At 39.8% G+C, this 15,729-nt stretch overlaps 3 protein-coding genes across 8 annotated transcripts; 2 read left to right on the top strand and 1 right to left on the bottom strand.

The window, feature by feature from the left end:
• The first annotated feature begins 49 nt into the window (after positions 1–49).
• Positions 50–2,313, top strand: LOC135485328 (centromere protein X-like). Its single transcript, XM_064767223.1, has 6 exons — positions 50–95; positions 365–416; positions 644–697; positions 1,011–1,042; positions 1,640–1,696; positions 2,007–2,313. The coding sequence occupies exons 1-6, from the start codon at positions 60–62 to the stop codon at positions 2,019–2,021; spliced, it is 246 nt and encodes an 81-aa protein (XP_064623293.1). The 5' UTR covers positions 50–59; the 3' UTR covers positions 2,022–2,313.
• On the bottom strand, positions 2,300–13,570 carry LOC135485293 (uncharacterized). 6 transcript variants are annotated; one of them, XM_064767168.1, is made up of 10 exons: positions 13,491–13,570; positions 11,779–11,961; positions 7,680–7,870; positions 7,362–7,398; positions 6,617–6,892; positions 6,083–6,283; positions 4,968–5,676; positions 4,662–4,707; positions 4,036–4,195; positions 2,300–3,624 (listed from the first exon to the last, which is right to left on the bottom strand). In XM_064767168.1, the coding sequence occupies exons 2-10, from the start codon at positions 11,786–11,788 to the stop codon at positions 3,362–3,364; spliced, it is 1,893 nt and encodes a 630-aa protein (XP_064623238.1). In that variant the 5' UTR covers positions 11,789–11,961; positions 13,491–13,570; the 3' UTR covers positions 2,300–3,361. The 6 variants fall into 6 exon arrangements, with proteins under 6 accessions (XP_064623238.1, XP_064623247.1, XP_064623252.1 ...); XM_064767177.1 differs by lacking the exon at positions 13,491–13,570 and adding an exon at positions 12,119–12,401; XM_064767182.1 differs by lacking the exon at positions 13,491–13,570 and having other exon boundaries at positions 7,680–7,780; positions 11,779–12,401.
• Positions 8,200–15,583, top strand: LOC135485320 (lysophospholipid acyltransferase 7-like). Its single transcript, XM_064767211.1, has 7 exons — positions 8,200–8,642; positions 8,852–8,978; positions 9,096–9,261; positions 9,901–10,052; positions 12,768–12,976; positions 13,217–13,390; positions 13,948–15,583. Exons 1-7 carry the CDS (start codon positions 8,431–8,433, stop codon positions 14,312–14,314), a joined length of 1,407 nt encoding a protein of 468 aa, XP_064623281.1. The 5' UTR covers positions 8,200–8,430; the 3' UTR covers positions 14,315–15,583.
• Positions 15,584–15,729: the final 146 nt, after the last annotated feature.

A 15,729-nucleotide genomic window follows, 5' to 3' on the forward strand; every position in this document is an offset into this window, starting at 1 on the left:
TCAAATAGGGCTGTAACCTAAATTGTCGGTACATGATGCTGAGCCGGGAAACTCGAATCATGGCGGACGGTTCACAAAAAGTTCAGTTCAAGCAGGTATAAAAATGAATATTTCTTGCTAACCCATTAGTATCGAGCCTCTCTCTCCCGTTCACCTAAAAGAATGTAAATTAGAGAATCGAAAATGCTAAATCTATTGATCAGGTTGCTGTGCAATTTCCAGAAATCTGACTCCAAAGTGACAAACTTTTTCGTTTTGTTGGAAAACGCCATCTATTGCGAAGGAGTAGAACCAACTAGGCCTATGCAGATTTTTTTTTTAAATGAAGGAGAGTTGTTAATTTGTGTTATCCTTGTTGTTACAGGAAACCATTTCCAAACTATTGAACTTGCATTTCAAAGATGAGAAGACAAAAGGTATGTCTTAATGTGGATCATTCATTAATAGTCCTACCTCTTGATTTACGATAAAATGATGAATGATTCCAAACTCAGTCTGACCTAAGACTTGTCAAGTGCTCCACCAAAGCAAGCGCAAATGGTATATGCATCATGTTGTTCTAAAATGTTCCAGCAGCTTCTTGTGTTTACAAGTGAATGAATTACAAAAGCTCCTACATCCGTTTTAACTTTTTGTTTTTTAGTGAGCACTGATGCAGCAATCATGGCTTCTGAGGTCACCAGGATATTTGTTGCAGGTGAGGAAGCATGTAAAAAAAGGAAGTGTCTTATGTAATGGTCTCATCAAGCTCTTACTGCTACAAAATCTGTATCAGTTTTCATCCTCTGCCTACCATGTTCCAATATCATTATGACAGTGATTGTGAAGACAGCCTGGTCGTGTCGTGAGGCCAGCTATCTGAGTGTAATAATCAGGTGATGTGATGATGCTTTTTCATGCAGCTCTGACTGAGCTGGTAGTTATGGCAGCAATGGATACATCGATTCTTTTCATCTTAGTCCAGAAATTTCCTCTTGTGTATCTCTATTCCTGTCACTTTCTGATTTCAGAAGCTATACTGAGGTCATCGAAAAGGGCTCAGGTATGTTAGTCGGTGCATGTGAAATTGTCTATGTTTTTTCTTCTTAAATGAGAGTTCAGAATGCCAAGGTTTCCTGCACTACTCCCTCATCCAAAATCAGCCTTGATCACCAACATGAAGTTGTACAAATGTCAAAATGATGTGACTTCTGTTAAGTTGGGAACACGTGACTTAGTAGTACTCCTGGATTCCAGACACCTCAGAGAAAATGAGTAAATGCTTAGAGGAGTTTATCTGAGGTTTTACAAGCAACATAATGTGTAGGCCTCAAACCTACTCTGTTTAACACCTTCAGCGCCGAACCTACGTGGCCCAAATCCCCCTCCCCTTTGAGCTGGTTATCGGAGTCTCGTGGACTTCATGAAAGAACTACGCCATCGCCATCTTCAGGGCACGGTTGGAACTGGAAAGACCTCGTCTTGTCTTTTCAGTTCCCGTGCCCTGAAGATGGCGATGGCGTAGTTCTTTCATGAAGTCCATGAGACTCCGATAACCAGCTCAAAGAGGCGGGATTTGGGTCACGTAGATCTACGTGGTTCGGCGCTGAAGGTGTTAATCTTGGTGCTTTTTGTCAATTCTGCTCTCCATCTTTTACAGAATGAGTCGTCAAACATTATAAATATTGACCATTTTGAGAAAATTCTACCTCAGCTGGTACGTATCATGACATTTTTTGATGCATTTTCAATGATTTGAATTGAACAACTAATGGAGCCATAGCTTTATCACATGTAGTCCATTCCTGCCCGCTTACCACATGAGTGATTTCCTGGGGTTCTGTATAATTTTCCATTCACAATCTTGAAAGTAACTAACAGAGTTATTTTAGGGCATTGTTTATCTAAAATACCAAATCACATGTTTTTCTGATGACACAGAGGCGGAAAAAAACATATTGACGAAAACATTTGCTGACTCCTTTTCAAAATGTAGTTCTGTATTTACGTCTTTGTTCATCTTGCAGCTCCTTGATTTCTGATGCTGTGCGGACCAACCTTCCAAGGATGGGAAAGAACATTGCATTTAGGTATATTATGGCTGACATTACTCGGGGAAGCCAAGATATGTCAACAGGAAAGACTGGCATGTGTTGGGAGAACAGGTGGTGCACATTTCCATTCAAAAGCCTGGGCGGTCTAAAAGCAGATTATGGAGCAAGACGGTTCTTTTACGGTATTTCTCCCAAAAATACATTTAGGAGGAGCTAAATCAAGCTGACACACTTCTTTTTTCCTTTAAATAAGGAACAAAGACTACTGTGTTTTCAAGACTTTATTTACACAATAAACAAAGATATGGACATATTCACAGGGGATGCTCAAGTGTTATTATTCATTCAGATAATGTAATGAATTTTATGGAGAATTGTACGAGTAGAGAATTTTATTTGTCAAGTATGTTTGTGATAAACGTACGTGTACATTATCGCAACATTCCCCTGATCTTCCCAAAAGGCCTCTGGCGGGCTATTGAATTACATGTAGGTCATCTGTGTTTGAGTGGAAATTGTGCATTATCAAAAAGAGTAGTAACTTGCAGTTTGTTTGCCTATCTAACTGGAACTGAAGTGACACGTCTGAATATAAACAATGATGAGACAATCTTCGAATTAATAAATGTACAAGTAAAAGGCTTTAGAAATAGTTTGTTCATTTTTGATAGGGCTTGTTCCTTCTGGCCCATGTGGCCAAATGAAGGATATCTAAATCTATTTCAGTAGTAACGTTAAATAGTAACAGATCTATTGACATTTTGTATATTTTCTCTGCTGCACTCTCTCTCATTAACACTTGGCGTTTCATGCAGATTTCTGGGTTATCTAGAATAGGCAACCTATTTAAACATAGTAAAGAGAAGCCTGTGTCTGAACTAAAGAAAAAGATGGGCTAACCACTGACCTCTTCTGCATTAATGTAATCATTTCCCTGAGGACTCATTTCACAGAACTTCATGAAATCCATCAACCATACATCAAGATGACTCCTGATGAGGCAAAACAACTGGCATGATATACCTAAAAAGTGCATATTTTTATTGTTGCACAGACCTTTGGAAGCCTTCAAAGGCATATAGGTTTGTTACCAATACATATACGATACTACTCCAATTCTGCAACAAGAAAATTGGGGGTCATTTCATTGTTCCAAGCCCATCACAGAATCATTGGGTCTGGCACGCTTGTGTTTATACCATGAACATGTGCCTTGCTTCTGTTCAACCCACAAAGAATGATCAGTGCAATTAGTGAATTCCATTGATGATCATGGCACAGCCGATTAGAAAAAAAGCATTTGACTTTACAAGGGGAAGGACACTTGGTCAATTTCGAAACGGTTTATTGAGACCTAATGCTGATGCCAATGATGGCTTCTTCTTTGCGTTTTTGATAATTCCTGCAATGTCTCTTCTGTCCATCTTTTCCAAGATCTTGACAAGGTTTTTGGCTGTGCACTCTGGCGAATACCACCCCTGCCAACGATTGTGCCTGTCCTGCCAGCACTGTAACAAAATATCCTGTGGTGTTGCAATAGGAGTTTGATATATGAAGGATGCAATCATTTGGATATCCTCATTGTGGAAACCTAGAAAGAATGAAGACAAATTCTTAATAACCTGAATAAGAAAACAATGAAATGTGTATTCCATTAATGCCTTCCATTTTTGCCAGGGTACTTCCAGTTTTATGCGGTCTAAAAAACACAATTAGAGAATAGGCTTTAAGAATCTGCCTGATGTGAATATGGAGGTGACCAGACTCCAGTTGATGTAAATCAGACCTGCTCCCTTATGAAGAATAGAGATGAATACTGGCCAAAGGGAACCTGACTACAGAACTCTGAGGCTCTATGGCAGAACTCTCTAAGACAGCCAACTTTGTTACAAAAAACGGACTGACTGCATGCATGTCTGGCTGTGGAACAAAATCTATTGAGCCAAATCAAGCTCCTGTATACTAACCTACTTGATTTACATAGTACAAACCAAGTTCTTACCAATATTTTCTGCTAAGAAACGCCAGTCTTTTGTGAGTCCAGGACAGGAAGAGTCAGGAATGAGTTTGCAACAGACGGTATGGTAGAGCACCCAGGGAAGACCTAATGTGTCCTTCTCGGGAGGCTTTCTATCCATCATTCTCTTCAGTGTGTAAACCACCTGAAAAGATTATGTTCAGGTGAGCAGTTCCTTTGAGACGAAAAACAAGAAGCATGAATTGGGATCTGTTCCGGGATCTTTTCTTACATAAACTCTAACGTAGAGGACCTGCATTTTGGTTGCACTTATCAGAAAGTCACTCACAAACCGCAGAGGATATCAGTCTGAATCTTTGCAGTCAATATTTTATTGAGAGCAGCCGTGCTGACCTTGCCTCTAGGTTTAGGCTGTTGTTGCTGTATAACCCACTCATGTGTTTTCAAGTTAACTCCACCTATTTGACGATAATGGCATTACCTCCAATCGAAGACACCTCTCTATTAAAAACACCAGTGCCTAGTCCTACTGGTGTCGGCAATAGAGGTTACTTGGGATGCCCACTGGAAATGACAAAGCCTAAAATGCAGGCTTTGTTGCTCCAGATGAGCTCAATGTCCCCTGCACATATCAAAATCAAGTGACTTACATCTGATGTTTGTTTGCTGTGAGGCTCGAACTCCCAAATGCTAACCCTGAAATGAATGACAGAAGACCTTACTTTATGAGGTGGCAGTGAGGTAGAATGGTATAGTGGCAGACGAGATCCTTACAGCATCTAGTCTATGAAGCTTTCCATTATAAGTCTCTCTGAGCGGTTCAATTTAATGCAACTAGTTGCAGCACGTTGCAATATGCAATCCGTTTTATGACTACGCTAATGGGTAAAGTTTTTTTCAAGGGACCAAAAAAATTACTCTGGTTGGGACAACCCTTGTTGGGCCTGCTGACTTACTGTTTTGTCAGTGACCCTTTGTCACAAGTGTCTGTATCAGTCGCCTCGTGTACAGATTTACGGATACTCATTTGATCCCTTTTCGTTATCCGGTCCAATTTCAGCTTCATCGTTGATCTCGTTTCTGATCCTTTCCTTTTTGACAGCGGTTGGGGTCCAGCTACCTTCTCTGTATTGCCCCACAAAGTAAAATCCATGTCCTTGATATCTGCAAGATCCCCATAGCTACTGCTCCTGCGTGAATTCCCAAATGAGGCACTAATTTGACAGTTACTCTCCGTATAACAACCACTGCAGACTGACCTTTGTCTAACAAAGGGATTCTTCCTGCGCTCGACGCTCTCAAAAGTGATGGGTTTATTTCCTGTACCACATGACGTCCCAGTGCAATCCTCCACCTCCTCATGGTTTTGGTCAGGAGTATTTTCACTGACAGCCGACATGAAGTCCCAAATGTTACCGTGACCATTGTCTTCACTAGATTGAGTCATGCCTCCAGGTCTCCACCCAGAAGGAAGAGTACATACGTTTGAACCAGATTGATCATAGCTGTTCTCTATTTCATCATTTTGTGTATGTCCATAAGAATGATAAGTTCTAAAGGCATTTTTCCTTTTTGGGCGTGGGGGAATAGTAGGTCTAATGGTGGCTCTCATCAGCTTTATGATTTCTTGACTTTTGCATCCTGATGCACACTTAAGCTTGCACCCTGCAGAAAAAAACAGTCATTGTTTTAGAGTTAAGACGTAAAACATTCCGCTCACCAAAGCTAACAATGATTTTTGATATGACTCCTGCAGAACCTCAAACAATCAGAATTCAACATGATAGGAAATTGAGATATGTGTACCTTTTTACATCTTGACCACCAAGGTTTTTGCACTTTATCAAGATTTAAAACTATGGCATATAGTTATGTTATCTGCTTGCAAACTATAAACTCCTAATAAACTACCTAAGACTGCTATAGCCAGCGATGCTATAGCGTCAAGTTTAGTTAGAAAAAAAGATTAATTTTATGTCTTTTTAATGGGAATAAAGACTGATTGTGAATCTGTTAATTACAGCCCCTCTTCGTCAGATTGAACTGTGAAACAACATGAACCACTATGTACCTGAATGAAACTGGACAACAAATTTTGATCCATCACCGTCTAAACCTTGACAGTCTTTCACCTCTGAGATGTCCCATCTCTTCAAGCATGCAGGACGATGTTCTTTCCCATCCACCATGGACAAGGCACTTTTGGTTAAATGCAAAGTGATTTGGCTCTGTTCATTACTACTGTGACAGGTAACACATTTCCACCAATTTTCTGAAAAAGGAATTGGGAAAAGCTACAGTCTTTTCAGGCAAAAGTCAAGGCTTGCACAAGACTTTCTTGACTTGGAGTCAATTCGAGCTTAGACAAAAGCTTGGAAACTTGAGGATGCTGGGCCAAGTTTCATGCTTCAAAAATACATTTTTGGGTGTTCTCTCAAGTCCTCATGTGTCATGAACCATGAGAAGAGTAAGCTGGTTTGATACAAGCAAGCAAAACTCAGTTGCTCTTTTTGCCATTGCAAACATGGCCCAATCTTACTGGTTATCTGCCATAGCCCACTATTACTGGTCAGTACTGGTACTGACTATGACTTTCCAGACTTACTAATTCCTAAATCTTCTTTCATAACATTTTCCAACTCCACCAAGAAATTTGCCGTCTGTTGTTTATTTTCGCTGATGCTGTCTCTATTCATCTGCTGGAAAACGTATGTGGCATGGTTTAGCAGGATCGCTATGAAGAACTTCTCCACAGTTGTGTTCTTCCATCCCGAGTTCCTTTTGGTGAAGTGCCATCTCTGCACCCCACAGAACTGGTCCTTGTCAATGTTTATGTACTCAATATTTTGATCACCTTTCCACACACGAATGAAGAACTTTCCTGGAAATAGACCAAGTTGCAACAGTGATTAGAATCATTCAAGTTTCTTTCCCATCAGCAGTACCATTAGAATATCAGTGTACCATTGGGATGTGATTGTGGTGCTGTTTGGATGCAGCATTATCACTAATAGTTTGTCTGTGTACCACTAGACAGTAAAAGCACTCATATGACATCAGTACCATTATGATGACAGCTGCACCATTTGAACAGAACACTCAGCATATGTTGATGAACCCACTTGAATGTGACAGCTGTACATCTTGTACAAGTGGTGCCATTTCTTCTTCTTCAGCGAACGCTCTGCACTTGGAGGTGATTTTCTCCAGGGAGTATTCCTCCTCCAAGGCCAATTGAGATGTACAATGTAGTATTATTTGGATGTGATAGTTCCAATATTTCTCGATGGGACAATATGACAGTAGTATCTCTTTGTGTAACATTGCACCAGTCAGTAGCTGTATCTTACCTGTGCATGCATTTTTCCCATATTCAACATTCACTTCCTGAAATAACAAAATATTGGGATAACTTGATGGAGGATTAGGAAGACTATACTATGCAGTTTGCAGTGTTACAGTAATCTGTAAGTATGTTTTTATGAATTTCTTTTATGACATCATCAACTGTTTCTCGGCCTTTAACTTTGATCCGTCTATTCCTGGATGACCAACATGGACATCAGGCCACTTCATTGGAGGAAGAGATGCCTGCTACAACTTGAAATGAAAGCAGCACTCAAGTAATGTCAATACATTGAGTGTCAAGATGCTCTAAACAGACTTACTCTTTGCTTCTTTTGTTGCTTCACTTCCAAGTAATCTGGGTGATAATTGAGCACACGTTTGTAACGCGGCTCATGTTCTGCTGGTGTTGACATTGGGAAATCTGGCAGAGAACAGCAATGGGGAAAATTATTATTATTATAAATCTTTCGGCAAACTACCTTGCCCAATGTGCTATGGGATGGAATGGATGCTGAAAATAGACAAGGAAAAAGTGTGTCAGTTTCAAAATTAAGAATTTTATGATAAGACCTGAAAAGATGTAGGGACTTATCTGGGTTACAACTCCCAAACTGAAAGAGCAAAAACAGATGCAAAAGTTATTATTGTTGTCCTAGTGATTTTTATTCAAAACTTAAAGAAAAATAAGCATACATTTTAGCACAAAAGTCAGGCTTATCTACTAGTATTGTGCGTATTATCCATCCTTCACAAAAGCATGGATGGAGACCTTAGAATTGATGTTGGCATGACAATAGTTGACAAATTAGGACATGACAAGGTAACTGATACACCGTCGATTTTTGATATGAATATATTTGAGTTTTTGATAACATGAAACAGAACACATGCCAATGGATAAAATTAGCTGAAACCAACTGTGTATCATGTACAAAGAGTAAGACGTCGCCTGACAAATGTGCCATTAATACAGTTTCAGCGCTCCATACATTATCTAGATCTATTTTTAGCTGCAGTGCATTTTCCATTACGTAGTGTCAGAAGTTCCCCACAGGCGGCGTGCATATCAAAATGTCTCCCGATGAATGGAGATATGCGATAATTCTCATTTCTTCTGTCATTTTCGGCCAAATTCTGCGGCTTACGAATGGAGCCACTAGAAAAAAGATATTATCAAGCTCAGTGGGGCTCACAATGGTGGTTTCCACGTGCGGTTGGAAGAGCACACACTCGCTTATCACTGCCGTAGTCAACAGTTTCATTGTAAAATATCTGCCAAACAGGTACTAAAATCTATGGGGAGCCAAATGTGAAAAAATCTTGAAACAGGAACTCTCCTTGTTAAAACAGAATGCATGTCCTAAAGCCTCTGCTCATGATTGCATAAAAATGACATTAACCCCCCCCCCCCCCCCAACCAAAAAAAACATGTAAATTTAGGGAGGCATATCATGAACTGACAAGTTGTTTGTTACTTTTACCTTCTCGACAGGTACTGCCATATTGCAAGCTTCATCTGGTGCTTTTCCTATCTAGCATTTTTCCGGATGACTGAAATATTTGGATTGCCAAAGATGTCTGGAGTTGTGAATGCAGTTCAATTGCTCCTGACTCTTAGGGTAAGTGTATTTGTACAGGGTTGATTCCCCAGAGCCTTTTTGAACATTTAGCAGAACATTTAGCATGTTACTAAGACTTGAATTACATGAATGATGTGACACTAGTTTTGTTGACAGATGGTTGGTTTGGCCTTTGAAGTGAATGAAAGCAGAGAATACAAGAAAAAGTTGAAAAAAGAGGAAGGAAATGAGGAATTGAAACTGACTGTGGAATACCGAGATGTTGATCCTTCCATTCCTGACATGATTATGTATGGATACTGCTACATTGGACTGTTCACAGGTGAGTGACACTTTTTTGTGTCAAAAAATAAGGACATGAAAATAGCCAGCCATGATATCAACATTTATTATGATTGAGTTGAAAGGTGTTGATTCTTTCTTAGGCACGATTCGTAATTCACATCATACTAAGGATGAAGGAAGCAGTACGAAGGTCAGTGGTGTCATCCAGTCTTACGCAACACTCGTAAATCATCTTCTATACTAAGTTGTATGAGGAATCAGGGGTATTTTCCAGAAAATGCCTTATAGAATACTTCATACTTTGTTGCTTGTAGCTCTTGGTAAGGCTTGCGAAACCTGCCTCATAATGCTGCTCGAAACAACTCCATTGTTTCTGGGTATTTTGCATACTCTGTGGGAAGCTCCCATTTGTGACCCGTCACAGCAAATCCAGGCGCATGTCGCACAGAAGATGATCCTAAATGACACCAGTAGATAATGGAAGAAATAGGTGTGCTCGTATTTCACAAAAGGCAGACAATAGAGAAATGAACAAACAGTCCGTCTCAACCTGCCAAGCTCAGAGCGACATGCGTCTGATTTTGCTGTGACGGGTCACATTTCGGTAAGTACACTTTATGCATGCAATGAAATTTGTATTCGATAAGCTTATAATGTTCTTCTTTCTTGACTGCAGGTCCATATTTCCGCTACAGGACGTACCACGACATGTTACACTTGAAGAATTCTCCCAAAATTGACGTAGTGCCAGCATTGTTGGCAAAGATTAAGGTTCTGCCATTATCATTTGCCATATTCCTCCTGACTGCCCATTACTTCGACTTGGAGGTAAGTATTTTTGTCAACTTAAAAATGCATTTAGTGTGGAGGGTGGTGGAGGGGTGGCAAGAGAAGGAGTCCTAGAACCAAGTGGTAGTAGGTTCATTTGACAGATGGCACAGTTATGTAAATGTAACTTCAGTGTGACAAAATCAACTCTACTGAAATGCAGGTAATGAGATCGGACATTGCTCTCAACAACATGCAACCAAGGTCTGATAAATTTATGATTGATATCCTGGGAGTTACTCTGAATCAAAAGTATATAATCTTTTTTGTGTTGCCTTGTAGTTGTACAATGGTTGGTCTGATGAGAAGATTTGTGTAAACTAATTTTAAAACTGAAAGTTTTCACACTCAGGAAATAGTATGCTGCGTATTAAAGACTTACATTTTGGACTGTTACTGCAATGTTTGCCTATCTATCAAGGTGCTGGTTGAGTTGCATGGTGATCCTCATGTACAAAGTTGTAGCATGTTTGAGTAGCTTTCCAATTTTTTAAGTTCTTCACAACATATTGAATCATTGTCTGGCACTTAAACTGTACACTTCCCAAGATATCCTGGTACTCTTCTCCTGATATCCTTATTCAGAACACAGCATTAGGCGAAGTACGAGACAATATACAGGCAAGAATGCCTACTCTGCCTGATAAAGTGGACAATGCCTGTTGAAGTGAAATTTTACCGCTCGACAAACTATCTGGGTCATATAAAGACCCAGAAGACTTGAGAAGTGCATGTAACAAAAGATCTCTTTTAAGAATGATCATAACACTTGTTGAGGCATGATAAGTTCTTCGGATATGATTTTCAATGTATGAATTGTGAATGGAAATGTTGACCTCGATGTCCTTATTCTGAAGACTGTTTTGATTCTTGATGGTTTTTGATCTCGGGTATAAGTCCCTAATTGTCATGTTATATCTTTCAGCAGCAGTGTATAGCCCGGTCATACTCATACACTGCTGCTTTCACACCAAATCTGTTCTGCGTGAAGCGGGAGTCCTAATCCTTGCACTGTTATTGTAAGTGTTCTCATGGATTCTCCCACTAAATCATCTGCCATGATAACCTACATATAGGACACTCTCACTAAGTCTAAAGATGCTTTGACAGTGACTTCACTAATTGGTGCTTCTAAGTTAAAGTCTTATGATACCTTGACAGTGACTTCACTAATTGGTGCTTCTCGGCCAAACTCTAAAGATACCTTGACAGTGACTTCACTAATTGGTGCTTCTCGGCCAAATTCTAAAGATACCTTGACAGTGACTTCACTAATTGGTGCTTCACCGCCAAAGTCTAAAGATACCTTGACAGTGACTTCACTAATTGGTGCTTCTCGGCCAAACTCTAAAGATACCTTGACAGTGACTTCACTAATTGGTGCTTCTCAGCCAAACTCTAAAGATACCTTGACCATGACTTCACTAATTGGTGCTTCTCGGCCAAACTCTAAAGATACCTTGACCATGACTTCACTAATTGGTGCTTCTCGGCCAAACTCTAAAGATACCTTGACAGTGACTTCACTAATTGGTGCTTCTCGGCCAAAGTCTAAAGATACCTTGAAAGTGACTTCACTAATTGGTGCTTCTCGGCCAAACTCTAAAGATACCTTGACCATGACTTCACTAATTGGTGCTTCTCGGCAAAACTCTAAAGATACCTTGACAGTGACTTCACTAATTGGTGCTTCTCACTCTCAGCTTATTTTCTAAAACATCCTTACCTTTGAGCATCTTTGCAATTTGTTTTCTGTCTTGTCCTAATAATGAATATATTGTGGCTGTTTAAAACTGCTGGAAGTTTGAATGTGAAACATCCACCATCGGGGTATCCATGGGTTCCTTTCTTGTTGGTTGTATTGGAATTGGAGACTTTGTTCACTTCTTGACACTAGAATTCCAACTTCCTGGTGATATGAAAAATGGGTCGAGAATACTTAAGGTCAATTTAGATCAATTACAAAGAATGCTGGAACTTGCTGGAACTTGCAGTTACATGCATATATGAATGGCAGAAGAACCAAATGTATGGTCAAAAGGCAATAGAAAAGCAGGACTAGCTACCTCAAAACTATAAGCCCCACCTCCGGGCCATATTTAGATCACCTTTGTAGGTAGTATCAGCTAATCATTGCACGCTTGTATTGACCCCATATTCTTTCTGATTTATTATCACAAAAATGTAGGTCAGTTCAGATGACATGTCGCACTGCAAACATGTCTTCTGTTGGCCCTTCTTCCTAGCAATGCCCCTGAGCTCTCCCATGATACTTACAAGTAGTCCAAACACAACTTCTTTGGGTGATACTGGGCATAACATGAGCATGCTCAGACTCAGAGTGAAGGAATAACAGAACTCAGTGGTCAATATTGTGGTTTTCTACGCAGTTGCCAGAAGGGCAAGTGCTCCAATATGTCTGGTTGTCCGTTGCAATATATCCTGAGATACAGGTTCCTCGTATACAAAAGTTTGAAATATCGAAAGGCGGAGTAATATTGAAAACAACTGGTGCCAGGATAATTGCAATAGGACAGTTGCCCTGCACTTTTTCATATCAAGACCCCAAGAATTTCTACTTGTTTGCAGCTACTTTATTGTAACTTGTCTGTCTGATGATTTAGTTGTCCAAGGCCCGGGGTTCAAGGCAAGCGGACAAGGGGAAAATTGAACCTCGGAAGTGGGATTTTGAACTAAAATGTTTTTTTTTCTCAGTTTGCTTCCACTGAAGAATTCCAGGAACGCCCATTTTGGTACCGCCTGTTTTATATGGTGATGGTGTGGCTGTGGTTCAGAACAAGGATGTACTGCGCTTGGATCCTCGCCGAGCTAGTGTGTGTTTCCTCCCTGCTCGGTGCATACCCGGCAGTGTCCTTGCCGAGGTGTGGCCAAGGACCAACAGATCTCAAGGCTTTGAAGGCACTGTAAGTATTTGCTGGATTTTGAATGTCTCACCAAAGCAGATTCAGATATCAAATATGACTGAAAAGACATTTAACTCACAAAAGATTTTTTTTCCGTATTTGGACCGTCCGTGGATTTATTTGAAATAAACGACAAAGTCTACTTAGAAAATGGATGGAGAGCACTCTCCAAAAAAGAGCATTTGTGATTGTAATGTCAGAAGATTGATTTCTTCATACCTTATTCTCTTCATATTTCAGCTCTGATAAAGATACAGAAGATATAGACTATAGTTTTGAGACGATTCGTAACATAGATATCCACGGCTGCGAGCTAGCTCCAGGTGTCCGTGGGGGCATGAAGGCTTGGAACAAGAGTGTTCAGTATTGGCTTGCTGCTTTCGTCTATAGGAAATTCCCTATGAAATCTATCAGGTGAGAAGAGTACTTCTGCATCAAAATTGAAGTTTGCAAGAAATGAATGTGTACATCTAAGAACACAGAAATCAGACTTGAGCTCAGTGGACTTACTTACTCCACTTTAACTCCATCTATGTTGTCCATTGTCTTCCTCCACCTCCTAGTTCATTGGGCTTTCAGCAATAACGGCAAACTTTCAATGTCAACTAAAGTTGTTTTTTCCACCAATTTTGGAGAAATGTTATGGAAAGATTCTTGTCGTGTGAATGGGATTTGAAGGAAAACCATAATTTTATAATATATTTGAAGCGTGCAACGAACTCAAGGCAATTACTTGAAAAACAGGCTTTGGCCTTTCCTAGTATTATTTCTGTTCTTCATTAACTAAAGTGTCATTTGGACAGGATATTTGTTCTTGGCCAGTTCCTAAGAGGAAGTCCCTTAATGACCTGGAAAGATCATTAGGCCTTAAGTGACGAAAAATTTAAGTGACAAAATGTAAATGTAAATTTTCCTTTTTATTTATTGATTAAAAAGCTTGTCATGTTTCTGATCATGTCGTTCGTTTTTAGGACGACAGTAACAATGGCAGTGAGTGCCTACTGGCACGGTCTTCATCCTGGTTACTACCTTAGCTTCCTCTCCATGCCACTCTTCACCATGGCGCAGGATGACGTGACAAAAGCATTCCGGAATGACGCCTCACCATTTCAACAGAAAGTCGTTGACACGTTCCTTTGGTTTTTGTGGATAAGACAAGTCGAGTACGTTTCTGTGGCATTCCTTATGCTGAGATTTGATTGGACAATAGCATATTGGTCCAGTATATACTACTGTATGCATGTGTTTACAATATTTGTGATTATTGTTGCCAAAGTTTTCCTGGTGATCAAGAAGCCAAGTGCAAATGTTGAGCCTGCTGGGAAAAAGGACAACTGATAACTGGAAATCATCCAAAAATCTGAAATGTCTCACATCTTGATTAACTAGTCAATTTTATGTTGGGCGAACGTAATATTGAAGTGAGTGCTTCATTGTGCATTTTGTTTGTGTGCACACATAGTCCTTTGTCTTGTCTGTACCTAAAAATCTTAAACAAAATTTTCGTACGCCATTTTGCCTTTTTGCAGTTGTTCAGGGAAATAGAAGGGGTGACACTAACAGGTTGGTATGTGATCCCCCTGCAATTGATTAACAGTGAATGTGACAAGCACAATTAGCTATGCTTGAACGCTATCCCGTTCTAATCAAATCATTTTTTGTTGTTTAAGTGGTAGTGGTGGTAATCATGGACTTTTCCAATAAGCTTGACAGTCACTTGAACTAATCTTAACCTAGTGTCCTGCGAATAACTATTGTGTTTTTAAGAAATTTGAAATTTAATGAGAGATTTCCGTACCAGTTTAGTTTGTTCCTCTTTCACTTTGATCTGGAGGCCTATACTTAAAAGATTTATATCATGTCTATAACAATCTTGACATTTGTATCATGTTTATTGTGAAGACTGTCATTTATTTGTGCCTTAGGTGTATTTTTGTTGTTGTATAGGAGTATTGTGTGTGTGTGTGTGGGGGGGGGGGGGATGCAATGTCTGAATCTGATTCACTTTAAAAGTGTAGTCACTGATGAAATTTTCATATTACTAAAATTGTGACAATCGTGAAATAATTTGAAAAAGCATGCATTGAAGAACTATGAAGTCTAGGGAACTTTTAGATTTTTAAATGTTACTTTCTGTTTAGAATTTGTCACTTTATGATTTATTGTTGTTGTTTTCTTTATATTAATAAATGATGAGCTTAAAAAGTAACTATTAGCCTGTTGTGAATTCTTACTTCATTTGTGTAAGACAAACATTGTGTTTCCATATACTGATAACTGTCCACCGGAAATGGACGCCAGGCCTACTTGAATTCTTTGTGGTTGGCCGAGAATGGGGGCATAGGTGTTTTAGAGGGTTGGAAGGCACTCCTTATCGCCATTAATACATGTATTTCCCCCAGCCACTAAAGATTCTGGCATGCAATTCTAGTGTCTGTTTCTGGCAGTCGGGAACTGGTATATCAATTAAATAGTCGTGTTGTTTACAGAAAAAGGAAGTAAATCTAGGAGTTGTGCAGGGTAGCTCTCAGTCCTCCTTAGATTGCAATCCCCTCAATTTATTGAAGCATGAAACGATTTCTTTCCATATATTCAAATGCTCCCGCTCATGACTGCAGAGGGGTTGGACTCGCGAGGCAGTTGGCCAGGAATAATAGGCAGGGACTACTCCATCCGCAATGTGGAGGAGGAGATGCTTATCGGGAAAGGCCAACACTATTACTGCAAATCTGCTTGTCCCCTTGTCTTGCTTT

This window comes from Lineus longissimus, chromosome 1 (assembly GCF_910592395.1).
Source record: "Lineus longissimus chromosome 1, tnLinLong1.2, whole genome shotgun sequence".
Taxonomy (NCBI): Eukaryota; Metazoa; Nemertea; class Pilidiophora; order Heteronemertea; family Lineidae; genus Lineus; species Lineus longissimus.

Bases quoted from the DNA above. Each gene is read 5' to 3' on its own strand.
- LOC135485328 (XM_064767223.1), top strand. From the start codon at position 60: ATGGCGGACGGTTCACAAAAAGTTCAGTTCAAGCAG. The intron at 96-364 runs GTATAAAAATGA...TTGTTGTTACAG, and splicing joins AAAAAGTTCAGTTCAAGCAG to GAAACCATTTCCAAACTATT. The intron at 417-643 runs GTATGTCTTAAT...TTTGTTTTTTAG, and splicing joins CAAAGATGAGAAGACAAAAG to TGAGCACTGATGCAGCAATC.
- LOC135485320 (XM_064767211.1), top strand. From the start codon at position 8,431: ATGTCTCCCGATGAATGGAGATATGCGATAATTCTCATTTCTTCTGTC. The intron at 9,262-9,900 runs GTGAGTGACACT...TCTTGACTGCAG, and splicing joins CTACATTGGACTGTTCACAG to GTCCATATTTCCGCTACAGG. The intron at 10,053-12,767 runs GTAAGTATTTTT...TTTTTTTCTCAG, and splicing joins CCCATTACTTCGACTTGGAG to TTTGCTTCCACTGAAGAATT.
- LOC135485293 (XM_064767168.1), bottom strand. The intron at 6,893-7,361 runs GTAAGATACAGC...GTCTATTTCCAG, and splicing joins TGGGAAAAATGCATGCACAG to GAAAGTTCTTCATTCGTGTG. The intron at 4,708-4,967 runs GTAAGTCAGCAG...CATTCATTTCAG, and splicing joins AAAGGGTCACTGACAAAACA to GGTTAGCATTTGGGAGTTCG.